General features: G+C 41.2%; 2 protein-coding genes across 6 annotated transcripts; one reads left to right on the top strand and one right to left on the bottom strand.

The window, feature by feature from the left end:
• Positions 1–401: 401 nt before the first annotated feature.
• On the bottom strand, positions 402–10,009 carry LOC139284962 (cylicin-1-like). Of its 5 annotated transcripts, none has more exons than XM_070905360.1 (24): positions 9,896–10,009; positions 9,209–9,354; positions 8,804–8,917; positions 8,157–8,249; positions 6,617–6,713; positions 6,058–6,110; positions 5,874–5,978; positions 5,623–5,721; positions 5,339–5,464; positions 4,949–5,086; positions 4,338–4,386; positions 4,161–4,222; positions 4,022–4,076; positions 3,802–3,920; positions 3,409–3,495; positions 3,201–3,314; positions 3,022–3,108; positions 2,833–2,904; positions 2,661–2,726; positions 2,271–2,381; positions 2,048–2,137; positions 1,853–1,951; positions 1,714–1,758; positions 402–1,585 (listed from the first exon to the last, which is right to left on the bottom strand). In XM_070905360.1, exons 1-24 carry the CDS (start codon positions 9,915–9,917, stop codon positions 725–727), a joined length of 2,910 nt encoding a protein of 969 aa, XP_070761461.1. In that variant the 5' UTR covers positions 9,918–10,009; the 3' UTR covers positions 402–724. The 5 variants fall into 5 exon arrangements, with proteins under 5 accessions (XP_070761461.1, XP_070761462.1, XP_070761463.1 ...); XM_070905361.1 differs by having other exon boundaries at positions 2,833–2,901; XM_070905362.1 differs by having other exon boundaries at positions 3,802–3,917.
• On the top strand, positions 9,985–17,447 carry tp53i13 (tumor protein p53 inducible protein 13). The gene is made up of 10 exons (XM_070906072.1): positions 9,985–10,000; positions 11,433–11,515; positions 11,643–11,720; positions 11,979–12,014; positions 12,390–12,448; positions 12,703–12,781; positions 13,822–13,950; positions 14,792–15,001; positions 15,093–16,173; positions 16,418–17,447. The coding sequence occupies exons 1-10, from the start codon at positions 9,985–9,987 to the stop codon at positions 16,522–16,524; spliced, it is 1,878 nt and encodes a 625-aa protein (XP_070762173.1). The 3' UTR covers positions 16,525–17,447.
• Positions 17,448–20,422: the final 2,975 nt, after the last annotated feature.

Below are 20,422 nucleotides of genomic sequence, written 5' to 3'. Positions count from 1 at the left end.
AAAGCATCGACAATTATTTAAGTAAAACATCTGTTGGAGGCTTTATTCTCATTTCCCTCTTCATTCAGATGCCACAGCACAATATATACGTTTACATCCGAAGCCACCAAACAGCTACAGTGACCATTATGTTAGTTCCTGTTACCGGTGAGGTATCAGGATTGTGCTGATGATAAACTTCTCATTCATCTTCATCAGTCCAGGGAGGTCTTGTACACACAAGCATAAATCCTCTGATTTTATATATCTGAAAAGCTTTGACACACTTTCTCAACAGGGATCAGACTGTAGTGTGAGGGTGACAATAAGCCTTCTATCATCAGTATAACTTTTCAGTACATTATTAAAATGTGACTACTACTGCTACTAATAATAATAACAACAACAGGAAACAAAACAAATAAAATCATATTGTTTTATTCCACAAAGCAAGCATCCATTCATGTGACAGTGAGTTGACATTTCCACCCACAAATGTGCGTTTTTTTTACCCATTATAATTATCTTCCTCATCATGTCGCAATGCATCTTTACCCAGTAACCTCTGTATTCCACCAGAAAACACACCCAAAACATCTGCTTTTATTTTGCATGGTGAGTCATCATTTTTCTTGCATAAAATCAGGGCACTGAGAGCATCATTAGAGCAGATCTCTTCACCACATGCAGCTCCCTCCAATGTTTTTTTAAATCAGTAACATGGATTTTGATTTATGGTGTCTCCTTATTGGTAAGGCTTGGGGCCTCTCAGTAGGTCACTAGAGGAGAGGTGGGAAGTGGAACGGGTCCCTCCATCTCCAAACCTTCTTGGGCCCATCAGGGACTCCATGGGGCTGGAAGGTCTGCGATTGGGGGGCCTATCTCCTGTACTCAGTGAGGGCCTGTCTCCCATATTCAGTGAGGGCCTATCTCCAGTACTCTGTGAGAGCCTGTCTCCCATACTCAGTGAGGGCCTGTCTCCCATACTCAGTGAAGGCCTGTCTCCCATATTCAGTGAGGGCCTGTCTCCCATACTCAGTGAGGGCCTGTCTCCCATACTCAGCGAAGGCCTATCTCCAGTACTCTGTGAGAGCCTGTCTCCCATACTCAGTGAGGGCCTATCTCCAGTACTCTGTGAGAGCCTGTCTCCCATACTCAGCGAAGGCCTATCTCCAGTACTCTGTGAGAGCCTGTCTCCCATACTCAGTGAGGGCCTATCTCCAGTACTCTGTGAGAGCCTGTCTCCCATACTCAGTGAGGGCCTATCTCCAGTACTCTGTGAGAGCCTGTCTCCCATACTCAGTGAAGGCCTGTCTCCCATACTCAGTGAGGGCCTGTCTCCCATACTCTGTGAGGGCCTGTCTCCCATACTCTGTGAGAGCCTGTCTCCCATACTCAGTGAGGAGCCATAGATAGAGGGCTTGGAGACAGCTGAAGGACTCAGAGGATCCAGCTTCACGACGGGTTTGGAGGGGAGTGACACGTAGGAGACGAGAGGAGCTCCACCTGCCTTAGAGCTGCTGCCACTGGGAGCGGAAAGTCTGCCACCACCTGGGCCTGAAACTTCCATTTTTGGCTCGCCTCTTTGCTCACCATCAGGGCTTTCCTGGAATGAAATCAACATGGCGGCATTTTGTTTTAGCTGAAGGAAATATCAGCTTGACCCAAGAAGGAGTTAAGGCTTGTAGTCACCTAATATCTGTTCCACATAATTTATATTAAGAGCAAACTTACTGTCTTTTTCTTCTTGTCAGTTTCACTCCCTGATGAGCCTGACCCCTGGGGGGCAAACAGGAAACCAATAGGATTCAGTCATTTCACCTTCACATGGGACATAACCTGATGATATTCCCATTTTAGTAATGTAATATACCTTTTTCTTCTTCTTCTTCTTGTCCTTCTTGTCCTTTTTATTTTCCTTGTCACTGTCACTGGAACTATCAGATGAACTCGATGAACTAGAACTTGAGTCCTGCTCAAATACAAAGCATGCAACGCTCCATCATCTACCTTTTGTAAAACAAAAAATTCATATAAATGTACTTTTCTTTATCACACCCTAATGTACCTTCTTTTTGTCCTTCTTCTTTTTCTTCTTCTTGTCTTTCTTCTTCTTTTTCTTCTTCTTGTCATCATCACTGCTAGAGGAATCCGAGTCCTTGACAGATGTAAATATGGTCATTGTGTTACTGTATTGCTGTTTTTCCCCCATCTTAATGTACACAGGAAATTGCATTTACAAATATAATAAGCAGGAGGGTGCGTTGGACAAGTACAAAACACTGCTTTACCTTCTTCTTGTCTTTCTTTTTCTTCTTCTTCTTATCCTTTTTCTTCTTCTTTTTCTTCTTATCATCATCACTCGAAGAATCACTGGAGGAGTCAGAAGAGGAAGAAGAATCCTGGACAGAAAAATAAATAATGATGATACACATCATATTTCATTCATACAGTAGTAATTATATAGTGGTGGCGTATCCTTCTGTTATGAGTTGGAACTGCTAACATGGTGATTCAGTTGTATGACTTCACTCTTGTCATTAACCAAAGATCATCAATAGTACATTTTTGCAGAAAACAAGAGTTGCTGACAAGCTTTTAGGACATTTTAGTCAAAACTTTGTAACTCGTGCAATCAACCGAAAGCCTGGAATGGAAAACGAAGGATGAGACATTCTCACCTTCTTCCTCTTCTTCTTCTTATCCTTCTTCTTCTTCTTTTTCTTATCTTTCTTTTTCTTCTTTTTCTAAAGTAAAAAGCTCATGATGAATCATCTCGTTGACTTTGTAAACTTGGGTGCAGATGAATAATTGACTAAGTCGAGAACATTATATTTGTGTGCATCATTTCACCTTGTCATCATCACTATCAGAGGAAGAGGAGGATGAGGAGGAAGAGGAGCTATCATCAGAAGAGCTGGACTTCTAGAAAGGATATCAGTCAGTCAGTCATAGATGTGCGTCATTGTTCATTAAACTCAAGAGCTACTTTCATTTGACTCAACTGTTTATGAGCATTAGGAGACGACAAAACAGTTTTACCTTCTTCTTCTTCTTCTTCTTCTTCTTTTTCTTCTTCTTGTCATCTTCACTATCAGAGGAGGAAGAAGAGGAGGAGGAGCTGGAATCCTGAACAAAAAGAAAGAGCCACGAATGACATAATCACATTAAAGCACAAGTACAAAATATTTAACATACAGGCGTGTTGTGAAGACACAAACCTTATCCTTCTTCTTCTTCGTCTTCTTCTTCTTCTTCTTCTTTTTCTTCTTCTTCTTTTTCTTGTCATCTTCACTATCAGAGGAGGAAGAAGAGGATGAGGAGGAGCTGGAATCCTGTAAAGAGAGAGAGAGCCGGGAATGACATAATCACATTAAACAGCACAGGTACAAAATATTTAACACAGAGACGTGTTGTGAAGACACAAACCTTATCCTTCTTCTTCTTCTTTTTCTTCTTGTCATCTTCGCTGTCTGAGGAGCTATCAGATGAAGAAGAGGAGGAGCTGGAGGAGGCCTATGGACCAAATCAAATACAAGTATTCACATTGATATTCACAAACATTATAATTGTATGAAGACAGACACACACACTTTCAATTCACCCGGCCTGCACACAGTTTCATACAAATATACTAAATTAAAGATCCATTAGCAGATATAAACACAGTTTCCACAGCTCTTCGTATACCTTTTCCTTCTTCATCAGTACATGGTGGTGTTAATGCACTCTAACAACTGTAATGGCCATTTAAAAGGCTGCATTCTTCATTTTGTTTAAAGGGAGTATAGACTAATTCTCTACTGTACATAGCATCATTACCTTTTTCTTCTTCTTCAACTTCTTCTTCTTCTTCTTATCCTTGTCCTCCCCTCCTTCTCCCTCATCATCACTCAGGTGGCCTTCCTCAGTACCATCTGGGTATGTCTGTGCTCCCCCTGCTGGACAGGAAACATCATCACAACCAAAAGCAACCCCACATTTTTCCTCCAAGCCTCCAGCCGATGTTTGATTTGCTGCAGAGCCAGAGTAGCACACATACCAGCCGATGCAGAGGACAGTTTGCCTTCCGCTGCAGCTTTAAGCTCTTTCTTGGCCTGTCATGACAAAAGGAAGCAATGATTTCCTGTGCATTTGTGCACATACGTGTAGCATGCAAGCAGTGAGTGTGAGTATTTCACCTTGTCAGCATCTTCATCTTTCTTTTTGTCTCCATCAGCACTTGCTCCTGGATTCTCACCACCTGCAGGAAAGAAGAGCAACCCAGCATCAACCTCATGAATGATTGTTGTTGTCATTTCCGTGTGATATTGTGGTTATTCTGTCTTTTTCAGCCACTAAAATGTAGAAACACTCACCAGCTGCTGAAAGAGCAGTAGCACTGCTGAGCTCATTCTGCTCTTCATCCTGCAAAAAAGCACAAATACAACCAAGCTCGGGCTTACTGTATATACTGTGCCTTGTATTTCCCCTACAAATCTACATACTGTATGCAAAGATGTACAGCGCATGCACACACATAGAAAACACACACTTGTTGACAGATCACGGTCTACAGACCCATTCATTGTTTCAGCAGTGGAAAACAATTTGAGGTGAGGTGTAAAGGCAGTGTGGTAAGTATGTGTCTTCCCATAGCATTCTCTTACAGGCCCTGACAGGTACAGAAGCCACTGCTCATGTTCTCAGAGGGTATGTGCGCTGCTGGGGAATCTGGTTAGTTCTTTATTACAAAGTGAACACACTCTGCTCTACTGTTGTGCATTAAGAAATGGGGTTTAACCCAGATACTGTTCATACTTCATGCATAATGTAATAAAAACTAAGCCTCCTGTATGCAGAAATCCAAAAGGAAAAATGTGACCTGACTCAGCATTCCTACAATAAGTGAAATACCTCGCGAGGTTCATATAACGAGCAGCTTCGCCCCTGACCTGAAAACCTGCTAAAACAAGAAGGGGGGTTTTACCTTTTTCTTATCCTTCTTCTTCTTATTCTTCTTGTCCTTCTTCTTCTTTTTCTTCTTATCTTTATCACTGTCCGAAGATGAGGATGAGGATGAAGATGAAGAGCTGGAATCCTGTGTCAATGGAATGAATCTTTTAATCTTAATAGATAAAGAATAAGTTTGTCATTCATGCAACTATGAGTGAGACATTTTTATTTATTCAGCTACTCAAGTCTTGTATTACAAATTAAGTCACTGGTAAGAAAACATACATTTGTGATTAAGTGTAATTGTAAATGTATTCCACTTTCTGCATCTTAATTTACACAGTAAATAATAGCAGCTCTATACATTAAGAAGCAAGAAGCTCCTCCTAGGCAAATGACAAAAAACATCCCCTTTTTCTTTTACCTTTTTCTTGTCCTTCTTTTTCTTCTTCTTCTTCTTCTTGTCCTTTTTCTTTTTCTTCTTGTCATCCTCGCTGTCAGAAGAGGACGATGAAGAGGAGGAGCTGCCTGAGGACGAGGAGCTGGAGTCCTGTGAGAGGAGAACAAACAAAACAATAAACATATCAGTCCTGATCATTCGTATTTACACAGAGGCCGAGCAGACAGATCAGACAGTTGACACACAGGAGAGTCACAACATTGTAACTGTATACTATCAAATAGACAGTTTTTTTCTCTAAATCACACCTTCTTCTTCTTCTTCTTTTTCTTCTTCTTCTTTTTCTTCTTCTTCTTTTCATCCTCACTGTCGGAGGATGAACTGTCAGATGAGGAAGAGGACGATTCCTGGGAGAGAGGAAGTACAGTAGGTTAAAAGTGTGACTCACATATTAATGTTTCACTGTTTTCATTACATGTATGATTTAGTGACATGTGTTAGTCCATTAAAGCAGCTGGTTATTGTATAAGCTGCTGTATTATGGGACATCTTGACATACCTTCTTCTTCTTCTTTTTCTTCTTCTTCTTCTTGTCCTTCTTCTTCTTCTTCTTTTTCTTCTTCTCTTTCTTCTTGTCATCTTCGTCATCTGATGAGCTGAAGACCTGAAGCAAGAAAAGGAAAGAAATCCTGTAATGACAAGTTTAACAGCAACAGCACGTTTAAGAATGGGAGGTCGCTCACCTGGCTGGTCTTCAGGCCCTCTGCACACTGCTGTTCCATTTGGCCATCGGGACCTGAAAACATTAAATACAGTGTAAAGTGTAAAGTGTAAATGAAAAAATAATTATATCAAATAATTGATTCAGATTACATATCATCATTACTGCTGATAAAAAGGGAATTTACAGACACTCATGCAGTTCTGAATGTTGTTCAATGTGATTCTGTTAATGTTATTCATAAAAACAGCCAAGTTTCAAAGTAAAAGAAAGAAATTATGGGGTTGATGAAGTTTTCATGAGTTGCTGTGAACACAGAGGCATTTGCTTAACTACCGTAGGAAATGACCATGTGCAAAATAATAAACATACTTAAACTGTCAGTCCATTATGACCAAAAAATGTGTAAATGTGGGTGTCAGGGTGGTTATGTGCTATGACGGGAAGATCTGGACAAGTTCAAACTCAGTTCTTCTGAGGTGCCCTCGAGCAAGACACCACCTACATGCTCAAGAGGCTCTGTGAGCTGACCTCTATGCTACAATGCTCAGAGCCTAGAAATGTGTTATTGTTTCACTTACCAGTGTGAGATATGACAACACTGTCCCAGACATACTCTTTCTTCTCATCCTTTTCCTTCTTCTTCTCTTTTTTCTTCTTCTTCTTCTTCTTGTCATCCTGCATGGGAATGTTGATTATTTTATAACTGTGTGTTGTAATTTTTTTAATTTTATTTCAAACTGTATGTGTTTTCGTGCATGAAGCTTGTTTGCAAAGTGAGTGTTGGCTCGGTAAAGTTGAAACGAAGATAAAGTCATCAGCATCAGGGTTGGGTGTCACCTGCTACTCATTTATTAAGAATTTTTCCTGCCTTCATTACAGTTAGATAAGAAACATCCACACCTCCGGTGGACATGCAGCCAAAACCAACACATGAGAAATGACATGCCCACACTGCACATACTATTACACACATACTGGATGCATAAGCATACAGTACTACTACTATGTAACCATGCATGTAAGCCTGCACACACACACCCACACATTTGTGATGTCTGGGGAGTTCCCATTCCAAATAAAGCCACATCGATCACATGACTTTGTTGTCATGACTTGCTGTGGTAGGTACCGAATGTGTTTCACGCATTGTCATAGGGTGTGTGCTTCTCCTGTCAGACACCGCCTGCTATCAGATCCAGGACATTAGAGCCTCCGCCTAGAGTGCAGGATGAAGTACATTCCAGTGTTGCGTACACGTACTTTTTCGTTGCTCTGCTCTTGTGACTTTTATTTGCCTTAATGCTTTAGTCAGTCCGATCAGAAGTGAACCAATGGGTGTTGACACATTTGTGGAATGCAAAAATTCAACCCTGAGGTTTCTTTAACAGGACTTAAAAACTTGCAAGAGTGTAAGTCGCTTGCTTTTCCTGAGTCTCCTGATTTTCCACCCACGCCCTCATAAAAAGAGCTAGACATCACACCATCACGTGATTGCAGTCACTTGAAGCCAAACGTTACTAAACTAGACAAAAAGATGCAATATTACAGGTATTTATGTCTCTTTGGTTTAGAGTTATTTCAAAAGCTGTTGACGAAGCAGGCCTGGGGAGGGTTGATGTGCTTATCCCCCAACTTGCCAAAAGACATAATAAAAGCTCAGTTTTTAGATTTCTAAATGCAGTATATTTGACAGCCATTCCGCCCTAAATATTCTCTTAACAGACTGTATTGTTAGCTTTGACAATATCCTCACCTGAGGCGCTGACATAGTTAGAAGGGACTATCAATCCCCTATGAGCTGATGTGAAATCAAGGACTTAATTTAGCAATGCGGCAGAAGGATTTACATAAACAAAACTGTGCACTGTAAAACCACCAGTTCTATAGTCCTGCAAGAATACTGAGAGCTGCACATCAAGCATCAAGCCCTTGCAAAGTGATCAGTGCAAACAATACATTTTCCTTGTCACAAGTCTCAGGCAGGGCTCTGTGGTATTGAAAGGTGTGTGATGACAGCAACTAGTGTGTGACATGTCAGAACGAGACAGGAGATGCACGGATGCAATATTCTTCTACATAGCTATGGGGTCCTTGAGCAGCACAACAACTACAGCTTACCTCACTGTCACTGTCTGAAGAGCTACTGGAGGAAGACGAAGAGGAGGAGGAGGAGGAGGAGGAAGACGAAGATGACGAGGATGAGCTGGAATCCTGTTGAGAAAGAAGTGGGGAAGTTATTGCTCAACTCAGTGTACACATTGAACAGGTTTATTTATACCCGCTTTTGTTGGAGAAAGTGATATATGAGAATCTAAATGAATGAGTCACTACAAACACACTGCACTGAGGCTTTGTTATAGCAGTGTAGCTGAAGCAGAAGGGAGGGGCTGCAAACACATACACACGCCCATTCCAGCTATGCCGTGAGCCAATCATTGCAAAAGTGACAGTTGATCTACATTATAAGCAAATGAATACCATTCCTAGTTCTCTCCTGTTGCTATGTGCAGCTCACATTGTACTTCCCTCCTCTATCAGAAATCAGAACTCATGATTTCCAATCAATGCAACACCGTTGGGATTAACTGACTGCTGTGTAGTGACTTAGTAGTATTTTCATTTTATCAGACATGAGTCGGCACTGTCCCAGCATAGTCTGTCCAATTTTCACCACCATACTTCACAGAGAGTTTACAAGAAAATACTCAATAACGGTGAATATCGCTTGGCATAGCTGTGAAGATAAGCTTTTTTGAGACACATACTTTCTTCTTCTTCTTCTTCTTCAGCTTCTTCTTCTTCTTCTTCTTGTCTTTCTTGCCGATACCCTCATCCTCGCTGTCCGAGGAGGACAGAGAACTGTCAAATGAGTACAGCTCCTGGTGACAGACAAAAAGGAGAAAGCAGATGATCCACTCTGTCCTTTGCAATCTTTAGAATCCAGTCTGGTGGGAATAATTACCCATAAACAGAGCTGATAAGCATTACAGTAACACTTAATGCTCTTCATTTTAATACAATAAATTATTTTGCAACTGTAGATGCATTTTATTTGTATCATTTTTAATGGTGTCATGAAATTATATCTGAATGAATAACAGAGACATGACGTTTCTTGATAGGTAATATGGGTTCATGCATTTTGTTTTTCAAATATCTCTTCTGCTCACCTGTCCATCTCCTCCGGGGCGTCTGGGATGACTCTCGTCTCCCTTCACCTTGTCTGCAGGCTCTGCTACCTCAGCAAGGGGCTGCAAACCACCAGGAGGGAGCGACGCTGGCTGCTGAACACCTGCAGCGCCTGCTCCACCTGGAGCTACACAGTGCAGGGGGGCAGGATTAGAGATGGTTGGCAGACAGAATTAGTATATCTGCAAACGTTATGGAGGATCAGCTGTTGTAGCAACCTGTTTTTGCATACTGGTTACATCATAACAACTGAGGGAACTGTGTGGCTGCACTTCCTTTTTGTCCCACTTCCTTAAATGGACAACCAGGTTAAAACATAGAGGAGTAAAAACAAAACATAAGGTGCTAAATCGATAAAATGGTGCCTGCAAATTGGTTACTTGTTGGTGCCCTTTGCCATAAACCCATAAAATTGCCTCACTATTACAACAATTCAGAAAGGTGCCACACCCTTAACAGTACAAGTTACTTAGACAATGGGATTGTTTTGTGTAAATAGGCTATATTAGTCGTAGAAACGCCTCTATAAAACAGTAATACATGGATCATTTGCTTTCTTCCTGAAATTGTTGTCTGTTGATTAAAGAAGGAGACTAGCCAAATTTTCATCAAGCCCACACTCATCAAAGTAGATTGCTAAACAAATAATAGTCAAAAAGACAGCAAACCTTTAAGGAGGGTGGACTCCATCTAGGTCCAGACTTGTCCTCTGTCCAGGAACCCACGTCTCCTCTGACAGGCCCACCTGTGCACTTTTATGACAAGGTGTGCCTGTGTGGAGCTGGAGAGTTTTGTGGGTGGGGAAACAGGGAAAGTGTCAAGATTAGCAAAGAGACTTCTCTTCACAAGTTTCAAAATAAAACCCACTTTGAAAGAAAATATTTAACATTAAAAAAAGCACACTCTATATATTTTGTGTGCCAAATCCAATATTTTTGTTGTTGCTTGTGACACAACAAATGGCAGATTGTACGCTTTTATTCCACAGACTACTTTTATACAATCTGCTTTATTTTGAAAGCGACGACGTCACCCAGTGTTATATCTGACTTGTGGGCCCTACCCACCTAGAATGGCTGGTTTACCTGTGCTAACAGGTAATGCCCGTTTCCATTTCCATTGTTTCCTGTTGCCATTGCCTGCGGTGACAGGCTATAGTGGCCTATCTGCAATGTGTGCATGACTACAAATTCCGCGGGTAAAGTTTTATTATGCTAAACAACTGCAAAAATGGGTACGAACGAATGATGCCTACAGCACAACTCCTAGGGATTAAACTTGTTTGTCCTTAATTTCGAGCAGCTCAGAAGCAATACTGATTGTTTGTTTGAACTGGGTCACAGAGACGAAAGTTTTTTTTTCTTTGGTCTTTGGTTCTGTAGTAATCATGTACCAATTACAAGAGAATAAATGACCACTGATTTAAATCATACGATGCTGTTGTGTCGCCTCCCAGAGGATATTCAGAGTTAAAACCACAAAGTAGTGTCTTACTAGTCAAATTTACATCTTCTGTTCCTTTCCAGCTTCCGTAGTTTAACAGCTGTAAAAAGTTAGCCAGCAAATCAACGTAATTCCGGAAATGGGATTATATTGTCAAAATAAAAGTAAGGCTATTACAATTTAAGTGAAATAGAAAAAAAGAACAAACACTTGATCGTACATAACTACATGGTATCATGTAAAATATCTAATTGACTCATTAGATATAGAAAAGAAAAAACGTAAGATATTAACATAGCGAATGAAGTTGATACAATATGAAACAACGGCTTTATTTTGAAATGTATAAGGAAAATGTTATCTTTCAATAATGTTGAATACTTGATAGTTGTGTATCATACACTGGCGAAGTAGTTATCGAAGTACACAACACTTTCTATTACCTTTTTCTGAGCCTTCCTCATTAGTTTAATGGTGGACAACTAACTAACGTTAGCTTTAGCTTAAGACGACGCACGCGCGACGCCTGGGGACGGTTACCTTTTTAACCGACGTCTCACCGCACCTCTGTCATGGTAACTTTGCCAAGGGAAATGAGTGTTTTGGGGATTATGAAAGGTCAGTTCTTTGTCACTCTCTCTGTGGTTAGAAGACCAAAGGGAAGCTATGACAACTAGCTACGTGAGGGTCTGGTCTGGTCACTCTTGAATGACTGACTGGTTGTCACCATGCCGAGCCAAACGACGTCCCCGCCGCTGACAGTGACGGTGCTGGCCGCGCTGTGGGTCAGTTTGGGTCGGTGCGGTGTTTCCGAGTCTTCGGGCCCAGGATGTGACAATGGAAAGGTAACTACAATATAATGCCTATTACGCCTGTTGGTGTGTGTGTGTGTCACACGATGTAAGTTATATTCAGTTTTTGTAGGCGTTAAAATGCACTCAATGTCCGTGTGTGTGTGTGTGTGTGTGATAGCTCTCCTTGGACAGGGACCTGCGTGCGGATGCTGTTTATTGGGACTGTCCAGTGTCTACTTGGTCAGAGTCTACTCAGGTAACTATGGATACAACAGACCTCATCATCATCTGTGTAACACATTATCTCCAAAGTGTCCCAGGCTCAGATGGGTGGGGTGTGCTATAATACACTGGGTGCCAGGAAGTTTAAACAATCATAGGAAAGTAATTGTTGTGGTTAACCCTGTACACATGGCACTGCCTGCACTGTAAATACAGCTCTTATAGCTACTTGGCTTGTTCAGGTTGCTTCATCAGTGGTTTAACCAGTGTTCGCGGTCTCTCTTATTCACAGAGACGTCCCAGTATTGACACAGTGTATGATCCTGAGGTGAGTAAACACTTTACCAAGCACTTAATTTGAGTTTTCCCCAACCTTTGACCCTTGAATGCTAATGTAACATGGCTATTTCCTAAAATCAACGCACAATGGGATAACACCCAGTGACACTAACTGTCCAAATTGTACAATAATGCATGAAATGAATCCAAAACTTTGCCCTGTCGCCAACTTTACAAAAGGTGTTGATGAAGAAAAGTGCTGATATATTGAAATGTGTTAGTGTGCAGCCTTAGCTTAAGTTAACTTCTTCCTCCCTATGTAATTGTTGTCAACATAAAATTGGTGAAAACTGAACAGCAGCTAACTTAGTGTTTGTCTTCAGTTGTTGATGTCTGTTGTTGACCTGATTTCTTTCCACTGCAGCCAGCCAAGCAGATCTGCATGGATAAATCTATTTCCTACAACCATGCCATTCCCAATAGGTAAGGCTGTTTGGACCGGCATATAAAAGTATAATAGTCTAAGATCCAAAATATAAATAAGGGCCTTACACCCCAACTCCTTTGGGGTCAAATAAGTATAATAGTCACAAACGCCCTCAACAGTGTCGTTATTGTCCTTGTCTACTCTTGGTTTCTGTGCTTTGTAATACTGCAGTAAAGTTGTAATCTTGTCATGTATATAAGAGCTATTGAGGGTATTAAGTTGTGTGTCTGTATTTTTGTGTGTGTTGTAGTGGAGCGTACAGACCAGTAAGGGCAGAGAGTGGAGAGTACCTCTACTGTCCTCCTCAACGGTGGCTCAATAACTTGCACGTAAGTCTGTCTTTTCATCACTTCATCGGCTTAGTACAACAAATGAGTATACATTTGTGTTCAGGGCATCCGAGAAGAGACTGACCCACATACCTGTATGCACATTTAGCACTCAGTCATATGAGCATTTACACACATACGATGTGGTTGTTGCTGCAGAAAGTAATTCTCAGTGTCAGGTAGTATACTGTAATTTAAAGTTACAAAGAGATGAAAAATTACCTTCTTACTTTTTCTTACAAAGTCCCTATATCTAAATAAACATCTGTTTAACACTAAAATCAATTATATTCTGAACAGTTGATTATGTAAAAGCTACAATTTCACAACAATTGAAGTGACAGTATAGTAAAGAATCAACATGGTACTGTGGTGCATTTTTGGATGTACAATTAGAGCGCCTTAATTTCCTTACGATGCCTTAGTTTTGACGAGAGGTTGATAGGGGCATCGAGGTGTTCATTGGACAGTCCACTAGCGACCAGGTCTTCTGAGTTACCTATTAGCCCACAGTCCCTTCTGTGCTATTTCTCAATCTAGCAATCTGTTTTTAGCCAGATATGCATCACACTCTGGAGTTAAGACACAATCAATGTATTGTTACCTTGCGACTTGCGACAAGTAATACAGGGAAGTCTGCCAACACTCACATTCGCCCTGATTGGACACAGGATTTGGACTGAACATGGATTTTCTTGAATATCAGGGATTTAACATGTCGGGGATTTTTATTAATGGGCCATTGTAGACCATAATGCCAGACTATACTGTAGATCACAGCTGCTTTAACACATTAATTGGTGGTTGTCTGCTGTTTTCCCTCCACAGAGGATACCAGATATTTCCCCTTAGGAATTTTTGTCAGCTAAAAAACAATATTAACAGACAAGGAGGGAATACAATAATTACATTGTTATAAGCGCTTTATGGCGAGTCATAAGTATTATGTGAAAACCAAATCAATGAAAACCCAGTGGTAGAGGATGGGGACAATGATAGTCACATGTGTGCTTGCTTTTGTGTTTTTGTGTAAATTCCAGCATGGAGCTACTGTTTTGCTCTTCCATCCCTGTGCTCCTCTCCACGAGCGTCTACTTCTGTCTGTCCTGGCCCGCTCCTGCCTGCCTGACTACATCATTACCCCACATGCACAGCTCAATAAACACACGGTGAGACAAAACCCTTTATCTCTGATCTCTGTTCAAAGGCATGAAGGCACTGTAGAACCTCAATATTTCTGTTAAGGCTGTATAATTCCTGAACTTTGCACACTTTGATGACATGTCTTTGTTAGCTTTAACTCCTGAGCACAACTGAAGGTGCAACTCAATACCACTCTTTCACAAACAGACTTGTATTGACTAAGGAAGACCAGGCCTATCGGGTATCTGTTAATTCACCCTTAAGGGTTTAGCAGCCTCCACGTAGGTGTGAAAGATACTTCAACACCACTGTTTGAGGAGCAACAGTAATATAGGTTGATGTGAAATATAATCATTTATGTTGTCTTGCCAAAATTACAGAATATGATAGTATTAGAAAAGTGTACATATACATTTATGGTGCCTTTTCGCCTACATAATTCCTTTTGGCATGTGATTTTTATATTGTGCTCTACTCATCTCCTGGTTTCATTTAGCTGAAGATCATGTAGTTGGATGTTATTTACTTTTTCAACTGAAAATACAAAATAAGTTATAAATAATCAAAAGCTACTTTGAAGGCTTTCTCAGTGCAGCTATTGACCTCTCAGTGTTTCTGGTTGTCTGGCTCTGCTATGTGAGTTTCTTAAGTCTTGATGAACCCCTTGTTGCTTATTAATGAACAAAACACTATACACTCATTTTCATGTTTCCCCTTGCTCCCTCATGGTACTATTTATGCAAGTTTGACTGTGCTATACTGATCCTGGTTGAAAACATGTTTCGATGCCACCAAGCCAGTTCTAGTGTTTCAACTATGCTTGTTAAATTGCCTTGTTTTTTGTTGCTCTGTTTGCTCTGTGTTCAGCCAATAGCCTTGGTCTCCTGGGGTCGCACCTTGCAGCTGTCCACCGTGGCCTCTTCAGAAGTCTGTGATTGGCTGGAGACCACAACATCCACAACAAACAAGCTCGGTGGTATGAACCAGAGCAGGAAGTACAACCTGCTGTTGACCTGGTCAGCTGAGCAGCACAGGCAACAACTTGCACATCCAGAGGAACGCTCATCACAAATGAAGGTTCGGAGACCTGACTCACAACTTTGCTGATTTTGTTTAATTACATGTGCTCTTGAGATGTCTCTAAGTAGCTTGTACTGTAAATCCCCAGGAGTCTCTGAGGCGATGCTGTGAGGAGACCATCTTTTCTCAGCTGAATGGAGCGAAGGAGGCTGAGCTAGAGTCCGACGTGAAGAAGGAAAGCTTGAAACAATTTAAAGAGGAACGCAAAAGCAGGCAGATAAGAGCTGCCAATAGAGAAAACACAATAACACATGTTTCCAGTTTTCTGTCTAACCAGACTGTCAGAACCACCCTCAACAGGACAGGGGACACTCAGAACAACAACAGCCCGCTTAGACCATCAGCAGATTCTCCTCCAGGGAATAGGACTCTCTCAGATCCTCCTGGTCCAAGGGAAGCTCCTTCTCAGTCTAAGATTCAAAATATAAATAAGGGCCTCATACCCAGGCCCACAACTCCTTTGGGGTCAAATATGTATGAGACTACACTTAAACATTCTGCCCTCAGAAACCCAAACCCCTCTGCTGGGTCAGATGTTCTTGCAGATGGCGTGAACAGTGAACATATCCACACTGTCAGGCCTGAAGCGCTGGTCCTCAGTTCCAAAGATGAAGGTCCAGTCTCATCCAAACAGGGGGGTAAAGCCTCTGTTGAACACAGCTTGAAAGAGAAGGACTCTAAAGGGAAACATTCTGATAAAGACAACACAGCAGATGGCGTGATGAAGGACAATGAAGTAGTAGATGTTAAAGAGAGAGAGCTGGAGCCTAAACAAACACACAGTTACACACACTCTCACCACAAAAGTGAAAAGGTTGGCTTTGATTCTATTTCCAAATCCCAATTAGAGTCTCCGCCCCAGCCACAACAACACCAGCACCCACAGCCAGCCAGCTACCTGCCCAACAGCCAAGACTGTGACGACTGCAGAGAGGGCGAACACTGTGAATGCAGCAAGGACTCAGGGGCCCAGGCCCGAGTCGCTGTTGTGAATAAGGGGTTGCAGAGGACCCCCAGGACAGACGAGGCGGTGTGGGCGGCAGCAGCACTGGGCTTCCTGCTGGTTCTCCTGACCCTGTCGGTGCTTCACACGCGCCTGTACCGCCACTGGAGGACCACGCCCAGTCTTTATTGGCACGACCCACAGCAGGACTACGACAGTGTGGCCGGTAGGTGGACCACAGAGGGTTCAATACACCAGAGAGCTGTCTTGATGTTAAGTTAACTTCCTCCTAACTGTGCACCTAATGTCAGTGAGGTCTTTCAGGTCGTTTTTAAGAGATCCTGCTAATTAATACAGACAGAACCATACACAACCATACACATAACTTCATAGGTGGAGGTAACAAGGTGCCTTTGTCTGTATTCTCACGCAGTTTGATTAATATGTTTATTTGTATGTGTCCCCTCTAGATGTGATCAGCAGGAGGCTACGAATTGCGAAGAGGAGGCGGAAAAGGGGCAGAAGACAGGAGTGTGTTCTTCTGCCCAGCTCCTCCAGCTCAGATGAACATCCATAGAAAAATGAAGGAAACATCCCCAAGAATGTCAACAAAGAGTGGACTTTGTGTCCCCGTAATACTTGCAACAGCTTCTCTGTCAGTGAAATAGACTGCGTGAACAAATTAGACCTGGGTTGTGCCAAATGGGTGCAACTCATTATTAGGGCGCATTCCTAATGATCACACTATCTGTACACCTTTTATATGGCATACAGTAAGTTGGATATGTCATATCACTATATATCTATTTCTCCTTGTGAAAGACGCCATGGAAAGGAGAACAGACCATCCAAAATGAGCGTTGTTTTATGAACAGCCAGAACACAGATGACACAATGATTTATGAACAAATTGCATACGTCATAGACTTGATATTCAGTTGTCCAAAAGAACATTCCCCAAATAACAACCATCAAAGACTATTAACAAAAGAAGCTAGTGTATATTGATGTAAGCTTACACAAGTGGCATCTGTCATGTGGCTCTGGATCAGTCCTTTGACCCCTCAGAACATCCCCATAAACATTACATCAAAGAGAAGCCCTCAGGTTTTTATTTAGTGACGCACAAATTTCATGTATTTGTACCACTTCCTACAATACTTTTGTCTGTTCGCACTGTCTCACACATCGCAGTGTGTTTAGGCCTCATTTCACTCACTCCATTTCTTAAAATCAATATGAAGTCTCTGGTCTAGTCAGTTATTCTACCCGAGGATTGTTTTTACTGTGTTAGATTTAGTTTTTTAAAGTAGTTTTCTAGTAATATGTTGATTTTACCTGTGAAGGTTTAGTATGCGAGTATGTAAGTTGCTGTTCTAAGCAACGCTGTGTGCGGTATGTTGTCATTCAATGGTACGAACATGTGAATAGCTGTATTTTGAAGGTGTTTTTTTGAAGAGAAGAGAAGGATTTACAAAGACAATAAATTCCTTGATAGCAGTGTTGTGTGTGTGTGTGTGTGTGGACCTCTGTTTGAAACAGCTGTTCTGGATGTTTTCTGGTACCTTTTCACACCATAAGCAAATGTTAGCATCTGACCAGTTATATGACTGGATCTCTGAGGCTGACACTCGCATCAATATTTTAGAGTCTAAAAGATCTGATAAAATAATTCAAATAAACATTTTTGATAATGATCCCTTAAATTTGTTATTTTGTTGAATTGTGACAAAGATATGTTCTGAACAGGACCTTTTAACAGTAGAAACTTGCTCAAAGTAATGAAGACACTTTTTAAATGACGTCAAACAAGCAGGGCATTTCTGCACTGAAATTTTTGTTCATCAACCGATACTGATACATACTGTTTAGGGAACGGATCAATGCAATATTATATCATATGGATTCTAAATGCTATGGTGGGATGTAGTGGTCATGTTGTAACTACATACTTTAATACTATATACTGTGCTGTTGTCACTTGTTTCTCTCGAACAAATATAAAAAATAAAATAAAAGCTGCAGCATCAGCAGCGGCTGGAATATCTTCATCAGGAAACTGAAGTCTCAGTGTAGAACCAGCTCAACAAAGCAAAATAATGATTTACTTTTAATGGTAAAACTTATTACCACATGAAGGACAAGTTAAATTTGACATAAATATGATTTTAATGAATAAAAAGTGTAAAAACACTTCAAAAATGTGGTATGAAAGAAAAATCTGCAAACATCAAATTTAAGCAAAAACAACTCTGTAGGTTAACGGCATGAAATAATTTAAACCTAACTCAGGTGTCAGGACTGAGTAAAAGGTCAAAAGATGCAACGTTTTCAGTGTTTATAAAATCATTGCATGTTCTGTGATTCTTCACTGATGTGATTAGACTCGTTCTTCCAGCTGTTATGCAGCTTATACCACGTTGTACTTGTTACCTCCGTATGTTGCAGTTTTTCTTTCTCTAAAAAATGTCAATAGCACCTGGTTACATTTTTGTCTCGACCGAAACTGTCCTTACACATTACCAAGACGTAAATACACACTTGTCCCTATTAGAGTGAGCATCCATACAGCAAGAAGAACCTAAAAGCAGACAGACCCCGGACAATGAACTTGTTTTACTATTTTATTACAAATGTACAGCTTATGAGTTTCCATTACGATTGACCTTTTTAAGTCATTGTTTTCTCTACTTTATACAGTTTTTAACGTCTTCTGTTAAAAGATAACTCTCCCGTCACCCATCTCCCAAAGTGTAGAGCTGTGAAGAAACACAGGGACAGCAACAGTACAGGCCACAGTGCACTGCCAATGGCTGAGTATCAGGTGTGTGTGTGTGTGTGTGTATAATTCACTGGCTTTAAATGTAATGTTTGTACTTGTTAAAGGCTTGGTCCAACTGATAAGCTGAGAGTGTGTGTTTGATGTGGGAAAGCATGTGCTGAATTTTGGACATGATGAAGGTGTAGAAAGTGTGTTGGACATGAACTGACGGAAGCATTTAACATTCACACTAGAGGCACCCTACGTAGTGTCTTACTAACTCCAGGGAAGGACGAGGCCATGTGCATTTGAGACCCTCCTCCCGCCATTTTGAGATGACTGTAGTGCTAAGCCGAAGTGCGCTTCAGACCTTTCCTATTACCCCATTCCAAATCAAACCCTGCATCCTGCACCAAATGTACTTGAACTAAGAGCTTTGGGAGAGTGCAGTACATAATGTAGATCCTACTTCACCCAACTGGTGTTTGAAAATAGTGCAACTTAGACCACACACACTTCAAACTGTTGTTTTCGCTCTTCGCTTCCTGTGGATTCCAGTAGGATCATTAATATGTACAATATAACTGCATACCACATACCACAGCATAGCCATACTCACAAGACTTAAAATATCTACAAGTACACTGGTGTCAAGACTGAAGAGTTGGATGAAGATTTGGTGAATAGGTCCCGTGGCCTGAAGCCCACTTGGGCCAACAAATAGACATAAATATCTGGCAGACATAACCCTAACATATAGCTTAATATAAAATATAGCATGAAAATATATGTTCATATATATGGCTCTAGTCTAAAACTTGGGCAATCATGATTTAAGGGACAAGCTTTTCTACTGGCCCCTGTGCGTGCGTGTGCGTGTGTGTGTGTGTGTTTGTGTGGAAGTATTGCTGTTGTTCCAGCAGTCAGTACAACATCACTGTAACTCAGCCAGTCAAACAGGAGAGGATAATGATGTCCAAAGGCATTCAATATCAAACAATGATACATTTCATGAGTCTTCTGGACATGATTTGTTTTGACAGGGAACAGAGCAAACAATCCAACCTCCCCTACAGAGACATACTGTATGTGCAACCGTGTGAGAGACTGAGGAACACTGACAGTCAGAGACCTCAAGTGATGATATGTAGAGGAGGGGGGCGGGAAAAACATGAATAAAGCGGACAGAGAAGTGCTGAACGTGGTCTAGCATCAATCTCTCAAAGTGTTCGGGGCTAATTAACGTCTAATTGCTTCTTGCTAAAAGGCAGCAAAACAGGAAAATTGAGATGCAACTGCTGTTTAAAGGATGAGGTCAATGTGTCAGGTGAGTATGTTTAATGTGCAGAGGCCTTCTGAGCACTGAGCATGATTACAGAAGAGACCAAAACAAGAACAACCAACCATTAAAGCCACAAACACTTTGAGAAACCAGCGTCACAATCATTGGAGAAGGGTTAGAGGTGGATCTAAACTAAAAGAGGACGGTCCTCCTGGCAGCTAGGAAAGACTTTAGGTCCCATCTGCATCCTTTGTTACAGATACGACCATATTTGTTCGGCACAGTACAACAAGCTTTAAACCTAGAGTAGGCTAAGTGCGCTATCTTTTTGAAAAAACAAAAAAACATCTTTGTTCCCAATACTGTCTCCCCAGTGGCAGAGTTCAGAGACAGTGAGCTAGAAGTGACTACTTCTGTGGCCCAGATCAGCAG

This window comes from Enoplosus armatus, chromosome 5 (assembly GCF_043641665.1).
Source record: "Enoplosus armatus isolate fEnoArm2 chromosome 5, fEnoArm2.hap1, whole genome shotgun sequence".
Taxonomy (NCBI): domain Eukaryota; kingdom Metazoa; phylum Chordata; class Actinopteri; order Centrarchiformes; family Enoplosidae; genus Enoplosus; species Enoplosus armatus.
The sequence above is the reverse complement of the archived record's forward strand: the minus strand, read 5'-3'. Positions and strand labels throughout refer to the sequence as shown.

Bases quoted from the DNA above. Each gene is read 5' to 3' on its own strand.
- LOC139284962 (XM_070905360.1), bottom strand. From the start codon at position 9,917: ATGGAGTCCACCCTCCTTAAAG. The intron at 3,496-3,801 runs GTAATGATGCTA...TTTGGTCCATAG, and splicing joins AGTTGAAGAAGAAGAAAAAG to GCCTCCTCCAGCTCCTCCTC. The intron at 3,109-3,200 runs GTTTGTGTCTTC...CTTTTTGTTCAG, and splicing joins CGAAGAAGAAGAAGGATAAG to GATTCCAGCTCCTCCTCCTC.
- tp53i13 (XM_070906072.1), top strand. The intron at 13,951-14,791 runs GTGAGACAAAAC...CTCTGTGTTCAG, and splicing joins CACAGCTCAATAAACACACG to CCAATAGCCTTGGTCTCCTG. The intron at 16,174-16,417 runs GTAGGTGGACCA...TGTCCCCTCTAG, and splicing joins GGACTACGACAGTGTGGCCG to ATGTGATCAGCAGGAGGCTA.